Source organism: Taudactylus pleione, unplaced genomic scaffold (genome assembly GCF_031769625.1).
Source record: "Taudactylus pleione unplaced genomic scaffold, aTauple2 ptg000533l, whole genome shotgun sequence".
Classification (NCBI taxonomy): Eukaryota; Metazoa; Chordata; class Amphibia; order Anura; family Myobatrachidae; genus Taudactylus; species Taudactylus pleione.
Window position 1 is genome coordinate 5,538,761 of NW_028284935.1, and position 12,671 is coordinate 5,551,431.

Genomic DNA, 12,671 nt, shown 5'->3' on the forward strand with positions numbered 1-12,671 from the left:
CACAGGCTATAGATATAAGATGTATGCACGCAGGCTATAGATATATGATGTATGCACACAGGCTATAGATATATGATGTATGCACGCAGGCTATAGATATATGATGTATGCACGCAGGCTATAGATATATGATGTATGCACGCAGGCTATAGATATATGATGTATGCACGCAGGCTATAGATATATGATGTATGCACGCAGGCTATAGATATATGATGTATGCACGCAGGCTATAGATATGATGTATGCACGCAGGCTATAGATATATGATGTATGCACGCAGGCTATAGATATATGATGTATGCACGCAGGCTATAGATATATGATGTATGCACGCAGGCTATAGATATATGATGTATGCACGCAGGCTATAGATATATGATGTATGCACGCAGGCTATAGATATATGATGTGGAGTTTGCTAAAATGTGCTAGATATGGACAGAACTGTGTGAGAATGAGAATCCGGCCGTGATTGGGAGAAGCTATTGTCGCATGGATGTTTCTGAAATGTGCACGTTCTTACTTCATTTTGTTTTGCTCCAGCAGAAAATGAGAGCTCTGGCTGCGTATTGCTGCATACTTCACGGAAAGTAAGTAACGTTTTATTACATGACTCTTTGTACCCTGCCTCCTTTATATCTTGTTTTCAGTAGACTCCTTTCTGATTGTCACTTTTTATATTAGTTGAGGATGTATTGGCCCAAGAAATAAAGCATCATCATTTTCAGTGATATATTAGTTGTGGAGTTGAGCAGAATCTGTGGCTCCTCAGCTGAACTACAGTTCCCAGCATGAAGTGCCAGTTGTAAAATATTGTGCTGCCTACCTGTGCTTGTAGGGTTTGCCTCTAGTGGCCTTCAGCATAAATTTTATATTGATTACATCCGTGAAGTTGATGGAAATCCCCTTTGCACTGTCAAAGTTACTGCTGGCTTAAAGGTTCTTTTCACGACAAGAGCCACCTGGGAACGTTGGTGTGAAAAGGGTTAATCAACACACAAAACCACCCCATCTTTCTAAAATGGTGTGAAACGCACCCCCAAAACTCACTATTAAACACAAAGCATTGCTTCAACAAAAATTTGTTCCAAAATGCTATCTCCACGAACTCTAAATCAGTTACTGTAAACCAAATTAAATCTGTCTGACATGTGACTGTAAAAAACACAAAGACAGTACATTATAGAATTGGATTTAATGTGACAGAAAGTCACAATGCTTATTTGAATAACGTTAATGTTGTCAAATTGACATTCAAAAGAATTTAATAATATAAAACGTAAGCAGACTATGCTCCTTAAAATTCATGTAGTCTTCCACCTCGAAGAATGCTTGAATGTGAACTGTTTCCTTACTTGAATGTATGTAAATGTCCTGTACGTCACACAGAGAATCACCTATATACATTTAACTGTCTTTCACTGTTTTTAAACTTTTTTTTTTTTTTCCTCTCTTGCCCAAAAAAGCACATACATGACCTCTCTGGCATCTGGTTTTATCGCCTTATGGCCCAACAATTCAATATTGACTCCCAACAATATACCATAACTCCCCTACCAAAGATATGTCCTCAATTCCACTAAACCGTGTATCATTTTCCGCACATATACATGGGAAATATCATTGTTCTGTTAAATCCAAGGAGAGTTTCTTCATCATAGATCCACTAGGGGGGGGGGGGGGGCATGTAAATATTGCTGACACATGTTTTGCTCCTTTCTGAGGCTACAAATGTATACAGAGATCTTCCTAAAGCTGTTCAGGGGGAAGTATTGCTTTAATCATTTCTGTTTGTAAGGAATATATACTGAACTTAGATTTTAAATATATGGCTCTTTCTGGCCTTTATCCAATCTTTGATGGTGCTTTGTGCTGCACATATGGTTACTTTTATGATAAAGGGTGTCTGTGAAGGGTGTTGCATGACTTGTCGACATTCAGACGTTCGACAGGTTGACAATCAATATGTAGACGTGATAAGGTCGACATGGTTAAAATGTTGACACATTCATAATATAATCATTTAACATGTCATGTGTTTTATTTTTTTATTTTATTTTAGCCTAACCCTAATACCTAACCCCAACACATTATGGGGAGGGTCAATCCAATTTAGGTGCGAATTGCGAGGTGTGCATTTGTTTCTGAAACTCGCAGACTTTACATCGATGCGCGCTCCCGAGAATTCTCCAACACAATTAAAAATGCCTATTCTCACTACTCACAGCAGAGGGGCGCGAATAGACTGCCAAATGAGATGTGAGAGTAGTACATGAAAATGTGGGGAGACCATCCTGGACCCCCCAAAATGGATCATTTCATTATCCGGACCCTATAGAAGGCTGTTTGTGGGCATTCGGAAGGTACTGTAGGTTTTTAAATGGTGATTTGTGTGTTTTTTTTTTTAAATGCAAGAAAATGATAAAAAAACAAAACTTTTTTCATCGGTGCGAATGGAAAGATGCGAATTCAGTCTGACTGATTCAGTGCGAGTTGCTAATTGGATTGCAAAATTAGTTCGCTGTGCGAATTCCAAGAGAAAATAGCAACTCGCACTTCGCACCTATCTGGATTGACCCCTTAGTGTTAACTTGTTAAATGTCGACCTTCTGAACGTATCGTCATTTTAACGGGATGTAGTTCATATCATGGCTGTTGGGATGCAGGCACTCAGAATGCCGGCACCAGTCAGAAACTCAGCGTCAGCATCCCGTTAGTAAATATGTGGGTTAGGCTGCGGGAGGAGGGGGGTGGTTAGGTTTAGGCTGCAGGGAGGTTTAGGGGTAGGGTTAGCATACTTACCTACAGGTGTCTGTATCCTAACCCTGTCAAGATGCCGGTGTCAGGATTATGACCGCGAAGATCCTGAGTACCGGCATCCTGTACTCAACCCATTTTAACCATGTCGACCTAAAAACATGTCTACATATTGATTGGCGACCTCATAGCCGGCTCTAGGGGTGTTCGAACAGTGCGGTTGACCAGGGGCGCCACACATAGAGGGCGCACCCCTCCCCGACATCCCGATTTCAACGGGATATTACTGTCCCGCTGTTCCACCTGTGGGCCGAAGTGGCCCGTGGGTGGTCAAATCGGGAGGTCGGGGACCCCCACCACCACAGCTGTGCGGTGGTGTCGGACCCTGGAGTCTGAATGGTTGCTGAGCACATGCACGCGGCAACCAGGAGAGGGCTGGGGGAAGCCCAGCTGGTAAGGCTCCCCCCGTTTCCCCCCCCCCAGCCTAATGTCACACAGGAGGTGTGGCCTATGGTAACTAGACCACGCCCCCATTTTCAGGCGCACTAGAAAGAGCCGGCACAGGGTACTCTGACCCCTGGAGCCGGCCCTGCTCGACCTAATGACCATGACAACATTCTGACTGTCAACATTCAGAAGCTGTCAGCATTCTGGTGTCGATTTTCTGAATGCCGGCAAGCTGATTGGATACCTCCTGTGAATAACCAATCCAGCTTCAGGAAATCATTTTGACTAAACGCCTTTTCATAGTTCTCCTTTTTGGGCTAGAATGACAAAGGTCCTCTCCCTCTTTCTGTCAGGGCACGCGAGTAATAGTTGTTGTGATGCTGCTATAAGCACATTGGGGGGGATTCAGTTGTTTTCTCACGTCCGCAGCTCCCGTTTAAAGTGACAGGCTATATTCAATTGTTTGTGCCGATGGACGTGAGTGTCACGGACGCCTATTATTTATTGCGTATGTTGCGTAAAAAATGCATCGGGATTAACAACGTAAAGTGTTTAAATTCGTGCAAACTGCAGGGCGCGCTGTCCAAACCTCATGAATTTTGCTCGCCACCTCGAGGGTAAAAGCGGAGATAATGGGCGCCCAGCGGCACAGACAACTGAATAGCTCCCGGTCACCTTAGATGGGAGCTGGGCAGCGTGAAACAAGTGAATTCCCCCAATCGATTGTAAAACTTCCATTTGCGTCTGCGCGGTTTGCTCTTAAATGATGACATCACGCGTTGGCATTGGGGGTGCTTGTCATATAACTTAGTTTTCTGCAGAAGATCCCACATACAGATATTCCCAGCTACATCCTTGCCGCTGGCACTGCATATATCGCGCCGCGCTTGCCACGAGACGTGCACTGCGTTCACACCCACACCTCCATAGGAATGCATGGTACGATCGCAGTGCGCGCCACAGCGTACCGTAGCGCGTGCAGGCACAGGAAATCACATGACTCGATGCGTGCGCACGTTGTGGCGCGATCAGCCACAGTGTAACTGGGCGCATCTGTACGATACAGCGGTAGATCACTTGTCCTGTGATTCGGTTGTTTCCTCTCCATTTCTTTACTCTTGTCCATGGGCTATCCCATCTAAAGAATGATCAAAATATAATTCCAGGTAGTTTGTTTTCATATACTGTATCATGCCACTTTGGAAGACATGCTTTTCTTTTTGGTAAAGTTTTAATTGCAGCAAGTAGCTTTGACAATGTATACTTGTGTGTGTTTATTGAAGTCCTTACTTTATTCCGATGAGCGCTCAGTAGGCAATCGGAGAAATGCGAGTGTTACTTATACCCATCTTGCTGGGGTAGTATGAATGAACTCATTTGAAGCACTGGCTCATTAGAGGACGCATTCCTGTTTGAGTGACACATGTAATTAGCGCAGCAGTGTTCCTGCTCCTCGTTAACTTGTTGATGTTACGACGCAGCAGATTGTCGGCCCACAAGTCGTCTAGAATTTGTTTTTTTTGTTGTACTTCAGTTGTTGTCTCCTAAGGGCAATGACCAGAGAGGTGAGTTTCAGAATGTGGAATTCGGCTTAATTAAACCCATTTATTTATACCAATAAAACGAAGGCAGCACAGGCAACGCTTCACTTGTTCCCTGCATACATATATTTGGCAATTTGTAAAAATGCTGTTTTGCGGTTACTTTGCATATAGTGACTCTACGAGCACCAATCTGATTTCTTCAGAAGTGGCAGGAAGTTGATAACTGCAGGCGTTAAGGCTCATACACACGGGGCGATGAGCTGTACGACCGATATTGCTGAAGGATTTCCCTTGGACTTTCCGTAGTGCACAAATGATATTGGGTGCACACACTGAGAGATCTCTTTAATGATATCTTTCAGTGTAGTCATCCTGCCACATCTCTGAACAGGCAGTTCTGGAGGATATCGTCAGATTGGGCTGCATGTACGGATGACAGAAGACATCGTTAACGGCCCGCGGGAGCGCTCCTCGGTGGTTCACTGCATACACTCTGAGCAATATATCGTTGAACGATATTGTTATCGTCCTTAAAGATCGTGAAGTGCTGGCCTGGCCAACCTGTGGCTCTCCAGCTGTTGTGAAACTACAAGTCCCAGCATGCCCTGCAACAGTTTTAGCATTCCCTAATAGCAAAACTGTAGCAGGGCATGCTGGGACTTGTAGTTTCACAGCTGGAGAGCCACAGGTTGGCCAGGCCTGGTCTAGTGTGTATGCGGCATTATGCTGCCCATCCACTAGGCGATTATACCTAGCGATAGAGCGATAACGGCGGTCGTTATCGCTCCATGGCTTGGTAATCCCCCGCAAATCGGGCAGTAAAAGGTTAAAAACGACCAGCGATGCGTGCGCCCGCTGGTCATTTTTAACATCAATCATCACCCGAACATGCCGGTCAACCTGACAACCGCCATCAGGTTGCCATGTTTGGGGATGATTGATCTGCATACTCTGAACGTTCAGTGCATGCAGTTCACCTCGCGGGAGATGATGGCGTAGTAATCGTGCCATCGTCCCCCGCATCGTTTAATGGATGGGCAGCATAAGTGTACCGTTATTTGCTAACCTACACCGACATCTGTCATTTGTGATCAGCTTGTAGTCTGTAGACTAGAGCTCCCTGGTGTCGGCTGTCAGGATTTGAAAGACCAGATTATACCTTTCTCTTAACTGTTTTTAAGATTGTTTTTGTCTTTCGACTAAATTCCTAAGGCCAGAAAGGTTCATATATTCAGAATCCAAATTCGTTTTATATTCCTTATAAATAAACATCGCAGATCAAAGCAACGATTCCCCCTAATACATGTTTAAGAAGACCCCTGTATACATCCATAACCTCTGAAAGTAACGACACCTAAACACAAGAAATACGTAAACGATTTCTGAGCTCTCGTCCTTTTTGTTTACTCAGTACCTAAAATTAAAGAACTTCGAGGAGGAGGTGAGAGCTCACCGGGACCTGGACGGCTTCCTCGCCAAAGCCAGCATCATTCTGGACGAGACGGCGACCTCGCTGGACGACGTGCTGCGGGAAATGCTCAAGCACTTTGTGGAAGACCCGGAGAACGCCGAACCCAGCTGCAACTTTGACAAAATCATGAGCACTTTATTCACGGACTCTGGCGCTCCGAGGGAAGGCAACGGTGAGTCTCTTATAGGTTTTTTTCCAATCATTCCTATAACCTACCATTGTCCACCTATGGGTTTATGTCCTGCACGCGTAGCTGTCCGTTTCCATTTTGGTACTTTGTTTTATTCCCCCCAAGGAGAAATTGTTTTTGGATGTTGCGTTGCATTGCGTGATACGCCGACCGCCTTATCGACAATGCAGTCACTGAAGAGTGCACAGCGCTTTATCCGGGGCAGCACGGTCGGTGTAATGGTTAGCATTACTAGCGTCACAGAGGCGAGGTCCTGGGTTTGATTCCCAGCGAGGCCCTTACGGTGTGGAGTTTGTATGTTCTCTCGTGATCGAATGGCTATCCGCTGGGTACTGCGGTTTCCTCACACAATTGGTAATATGTGTGTGCTATAGAAAAAAACCTGTTAATACATAAGATCCATAGGAATTATTAGCATTCCTAAATTATGCATACCTTAGCAGAATGTAGACTTGTATTGGGGGAACGTTGTGAATGTGCTGGGACTGTGTAGTATCTGATTTTATGACGGCTCAGCGGGGGGCCGGGACAGAACAGGACAGTGTTTGGCTTTTCCAAGGGGTAGGACTCCTGCAGGGCTTGCTTACAGCTTGCAGCATTCCTGGGACAATTGCACAATATGATATTGCTGTATAATGGTTCTTTTTTTTTTTAGAAAAATCTGCTTCTCTTGCAGCTTTGTTTCTTTGTACATTTCTTTGTGTTACGACATGTATGGGAGGAACGAGAGAGACAGCCGTGCGGACAGATATATTTATTTTTAAGCAATAATAAATATGCACAGTTCCCGTGTTTACGCTTTGTATTGGCACCACGCAGCGTGCTTGGCATGGCGATGGGCGGCAGGATCTCCTACCAATTAGCCTCTTGTTTTCTTCCTTCATAAATATTTCTTAGGTGACTCATGCACTTAAGAGACTGGAACATAATTCCTTCCAGCTCTGGCTGAGGTAAAGCAGCTGTTGGAGTTTGTCTGACTAGGCAATAACCCTATTTACATGGGAGCTTCAGCACGTGTACTGATAGACGCAGCGCACCCCCGTCACGTCTCTTTAGCTCGCCGTGTCTTGCTTTATTTACGCACTGTGCCCAACCTGTTTCATGCTAGTCTATGGCAGGGGACAGAGTCGCCAATCCGATTAAATAATTGTTTTGCTTACACCGAATCTGATTTGGGATCGCCAGACGTAGGAAGTTGCTCTTAAATAGAAGCGAAAAAATGAAGCAAACCTTAGAAAAAAATCAGCAAATTAAACCAGGCCTATAGATACAAAAGCCGGTTCTCAAATATGATCTTTCGAAAAACAAAAAAACAAACATGCATTTGCGTAAACTCCTCGTGTCCGGTGATCTGGTGTTCGCTGCCACCCGTGGACCTGTTTTGGTGATTCGGCTAAGACCAGAAAACCTCTGGTAAAATGGAAGATTTGGTAGATGTATCTATGCATTCTAATAGTAATGTGGACCGGCGTACGTTTTACTTTGCAGGACAAATATATGCAGATTAATATTTGTTTTGAGTAGAAATACATCACTTTGGTACAAATAGCATACCGATGGCGTATTGTGCTGCCAGTTCCTCACATAAACCTCTCCTGGGCCAGCTCTGCGTGGCTGAGAGGCGATAATGTGGTTTCATATCGGCAAAATCTACAGCTATTATCATTCTTTTAATTCTATACTTGCCAAAATAAAAGTAACTGCGCTGGCAGACTGAGGGAGATTATGTTTTGCTGCCTCTGGAAAAGATTTAGGCGGGAAAATCTCATTCTCTGAATGCCTGTTATCTTAGCACGGTGGATGTAATGGCCCGCATTACGACCGCACAGCACTGAGGTCGTGGATTAGATTCCCACCACGGCCCTAACTGTGTGGACTTTGTATGTTCTCCCTGTGTTTGAGTGGGTACTCCGTTTTCCACTCGGAATCCAAAAATAAACCCTAGTGTATATGTAATATCAATTGTGTTTAATAAACATAAAAAATGAACTGCAGTTCAATATAAAACAAATAAATATAATCATGCAATTATATACGACTGTAAATGTATCCTGTCATCCTTGAGAAAAAAAGATAATTGATCTCAAGATAAATATCTTGTAACAAACGAATGGAAAATTTGGTTCCAATATGACAAAAGCTAAATAAACAAGCACATATGCAGACACAAATATTGATAATCACCAACAGTAGCTATCAGTGTCCCGATGGATATTATTTCAAAGTGACAAAGGGCCTGATTCAGAGCCACTCGTAAGCGGCAGTTCGTTCGCTCCGAGCGATGTTTGCCCAACTGTGCATGCGTACGGATCGTTATACGCATGCGCGAACCAGTCAGTGCGGCCGAAATTCATGTGCTCGCAAAATAGCGAATGCCTGATAATTTGAGTGACAGAATGAGGCGTATGTGGGTGGTAACAGGGGAAGGTGTTTGAAAACGGGGAGTGGAGATCCGATCGCTGGCGTGCTTAAAGGTCAAAACGGACGTTTTATGGGTGTGCATAATTAATACAGCAGCGTCATTGAGCACGTCACTGGGTTATTTTTTAGCCAGAACTGCTCGCAAGATTATGGTAGCAAAAACCAACCACAAGAATAGCGAGCAGCTCAGACCCTGGTCGATGTACTCGATTAATCTAATAAATAGCGGACATGACGTAGGATGCGAGCGGCCAGGGGGCGTAGTTTCACAAAAAACGACCGCAACTTTTGTTCGCTCGTTCAGACCTCGAGGCGTGAACAGACCGCAAACAGCGAACGGTTCATTTGAATAGCCACCCCTATTTTCTGGACGAGCGAGCGCTAATTGCGTCCGGCTCTGAATCAGGCCCAAAGTCCATTGAATAGGCACAGATGCAGTCATGTATTGTGTGATCACAAGCAGTGACCCAAGAGGTAAGTCATATCGCAGCAGATGTATCAGATGATGAAACGCTGATAATTGAGCCAAGCCGCTCCTGAACAAAGTTACAGTGTAGTCACCAGTCCTGATGCTCGTATAGGGGAGTCCGGCTCCCCAAAGCTTACCCCACTGTGAGTGACCCAGACCAGCTGAAGGTAAGGTGTGTATAGTCGCGCCGTTCCAGCGGCTCCCGACTGATGACTATAATAGCGGTGGAAATATCCAGATGCCGGCAGCTCAGCGCTGCGTGTGAGCTCCAGGTATACAGCTTGGAATGATCGTGGGCTCCACGTGTGTGGCAAACAATGAGTGTGTGACAGGCAACCACATACACTGGTGGACGGAGCTGCTGGTGACTTGTTTATGGATGAAAGCCGCACTGGGTAGATGAAATGCAGTTCACAGCTTCCTTGATCCTTGACGCGTTTCTCCCCTATAGCAGGGGTTTTTCAAAAGGCGAGTAAGAGAACCTCCCTCATGGAGAGGTCTTTTAAACCTGTATCTAATTGATCAATTCATCCAAATTCAATCCATCAGTGTGGTTCTCAAATAAAACACCTAAAATGTATGCAGTTAACACCTAACATGCAGATACAAAAGGAGATGAATATCTTATTCACCGGATTAATTCCATTAGTTAATAGTTATTATATTCAATGCTTTGCATAAATTATATAACCATATTATAAAAATAGAAATATGCAGGTATAAAAACCTGCACATACAGAGAAGAGACTCACATTTAACTACCAAAAACACCCCAACTTCTAACAATCTCCAGATGCAAATAAATGTAACTAAAAGCATGATTAATATTGTGAATACCCCCATATACATACGTATATAACTACCGGCATATGAATACCTAATCCCACAATCTACACATATTGTATAAATCCCCATGACTAATAGCATACCAAAATAGAAAATTATATATATATATATTTTGAAACCCATACAAAACTGGAATAGTTCCATGTATGATCAAAGATCCCCACTATATCTACTAGAACTCAATGATTCAAATTAATGCATTGAACACTAATCAAAAATCCATATCTATAGTCTCATTGAGACCTTCTGGTGACACAGTACGCAGTGTGTGTATCCAGAAAGCCTCCCCCATACACAGTCTGCGATATCTATCACCCCCTCTGGGTGTAGGCGCGTTATATTCAATACGTAAAATAGTTAATGACCCCGGATCTTTCTCATGAAATCTACTGAAATGCCTTGGAACGCTATGCTGTTCAAAGCCATTAATAATGTTCCTCCTGTGTTCACAGAATCTAATCTTAAGTGATCTTGTGGTGCGGCCGATATACTGTAATTTACATGAACATTCTAAGAGATAGATAATAGAAGTACTATTACAGTTTATGAAGGACTTAATTGGAAAACTCCTATCAGAGTCCTTAGCCTTAAACATAAGTGTCCTATGTCTAATAGAGTTACACGTAATACAGCGAATATGGCCACACTTGTAGCGCCCCAAAATTCTTGTCAATTTGTCAAGTGCATTATAACCATCAGGTCGTACAACACTAAGAGATTTATTCTGGTCTTTAATTTGCGTTCTGCTCCTAAAAAAACTAGGGGCTAATATATCCTTTAAGTTATTCGCTTTTTTAAAAATCACCATCGGACCTAAGCCTACTTCTGATCTGAGAAGGGGATCTGTTTGCAGAATCTTTGACTTCTTTTTAACAATATTTTTAATCTTATGTGCACAACAATTATATTTAGAAATAAATGTTTGATTTGTCCAAACTCTCTCTAGTCTTTTTGGTCCCTTTTGCTAATGGGTCCAGTAAATCAGTTCTATTTAATTTTGACACTGAATCAATATTATTTTGCAATATTTGTTCGGGATAGTTTTTACCTTTAAAAGCTTCAACCAAAATAGCCGCCTGTTCCTCATAGGATTTATTGTTTGAGCAATTGCAACGGATACGTCGCAACTGTCCAAAGGGAATATTCCCCAACCACTTCTTGTGATGATTACTATGGTAATCTATATAGTTGTAAGAATCAACTTCCTTCCGATGTGTACACGTATGTATACAACTATCTACCACATCCAGCTTAATATCCAGAAAGGTAATGGATTTGGAATGACAAGTGCTTGTGAAAGTGAGTTTAAAATCATTGTGATTCAAATAACTAATAAACTCAGATATAGAACCCTCATCCCCATCCCAAATAAAAAATAAATCTATATATCGTCGATAGAGGACCAGGTTTGCACCGAATCTGCCACCCCATATCATGGATTCTTCAAAGTGACCCATGTAACCTCACGCTGCTTCCCTCAAATCACATCTCAAGGACACCACAGAATTTTTGAATTGTTTGATAGATATTGAGTGGAAGTCCAGTTATCTATTTTTGACATGTGATGTTAGTTCACTCTATACCAATATCCCACATGAGGGTGGTATAGAAGCTATAGGTTTCTATCTCATGGGAGATGAGGGAATTTCAGGGAGACAGCGTAAGTTTATTTTCTCTTCCATTTCATTCATACTTAAGCACAATTATTTTTTGTTCAATCACCATTTTTATTTACAGCGCACCGGCACCGCGATGGGGACCCGGTTCGCACCGAGTTTTGAGAACCTTTACATGGGTCACTTTGAAGAATCCATGATATGGGGTGGTAGATTCGGTGCGAACCTTGTCCTCTATCGACGATATATAGATGATTTATTTTTTATTTGGGTTTTGGATGAGGGTTCTGTATCTGAGTTTATTAGTTATTTGAATCACAATGATTTAATCTCTCTTTCACGAGCACTTGTCATTCCAAATCCATTACCTTTCTGGATATTAAGCTGGATGTGGTAGATAGTTGTATACATACGTGTACACATCGGAAGGAAGTTGATTCTTACAACTATATAGATTACCATAGTAATCATCACAAGAAGTGGTTGGGGAATATTCCCTTTGGACAGTTGCGACGTATCCGTCGCAATTGCTCAAACAATAAATCCTATGAGGAACAGGCGGCTGTTTTGGTTGAAGCTTTTAAAGGTAAAAACTATCCCGAACAAATATTGCAAAATAATATTGATTCATTGTCAAAATTAAATAGAACTGATTTACTGGACCCATTAGCAAAAGGGACCAAAAAGACTAGAGAGAGTTTGGACAAATCAAACATATTTATTTCTAAATATAATTGTTGTGCACATAAGATTAAAAATATTGTTAAAAAGAAGTCAAAGATTCTGCAAACAGATCCCCTTCTCAGATCAGAAGTAGGCTTAGGTCCGATGGTGATTTTTAAAAAAGCGAATAACTTAAAGGATATATTAGCCCCTAGTTTTTTTAGGAGCAGAACGCAAATTAAAG

General features: G+C 42.6%; 1 protein-coding gene across 4 annotated transcripts in view; it reads left to right on the plus strand.

The window, feature by feature from the left end:
• Window positions 1-12,671, plus strand: part of SLC4A11 (solute carrier family 4 member 11) — a 131,618-nt gene that overhangs the window by 63,829 nt on the left and 55,118 nt on the right. For 2 of the 4 annotated variants that reach the window (XM_088450891.1, XM_088450893.1), the window contains exons 4-5: window positions 547-593; window positions 6,163-6,394. In XM_088450891.1, the coding sequence (XP_088307017.1) occupies window positions 547-593; window positions 6,163-6,394 (279 nt within the window). The remainder of the gene's footprint in view (window positions 1-546; window positions 594-6,162; window positions 6,395-12,671) is intronic. The other 2 variants (XM_088450892.1, XM_088450894.1) reach the window with 1 other exon arrangement.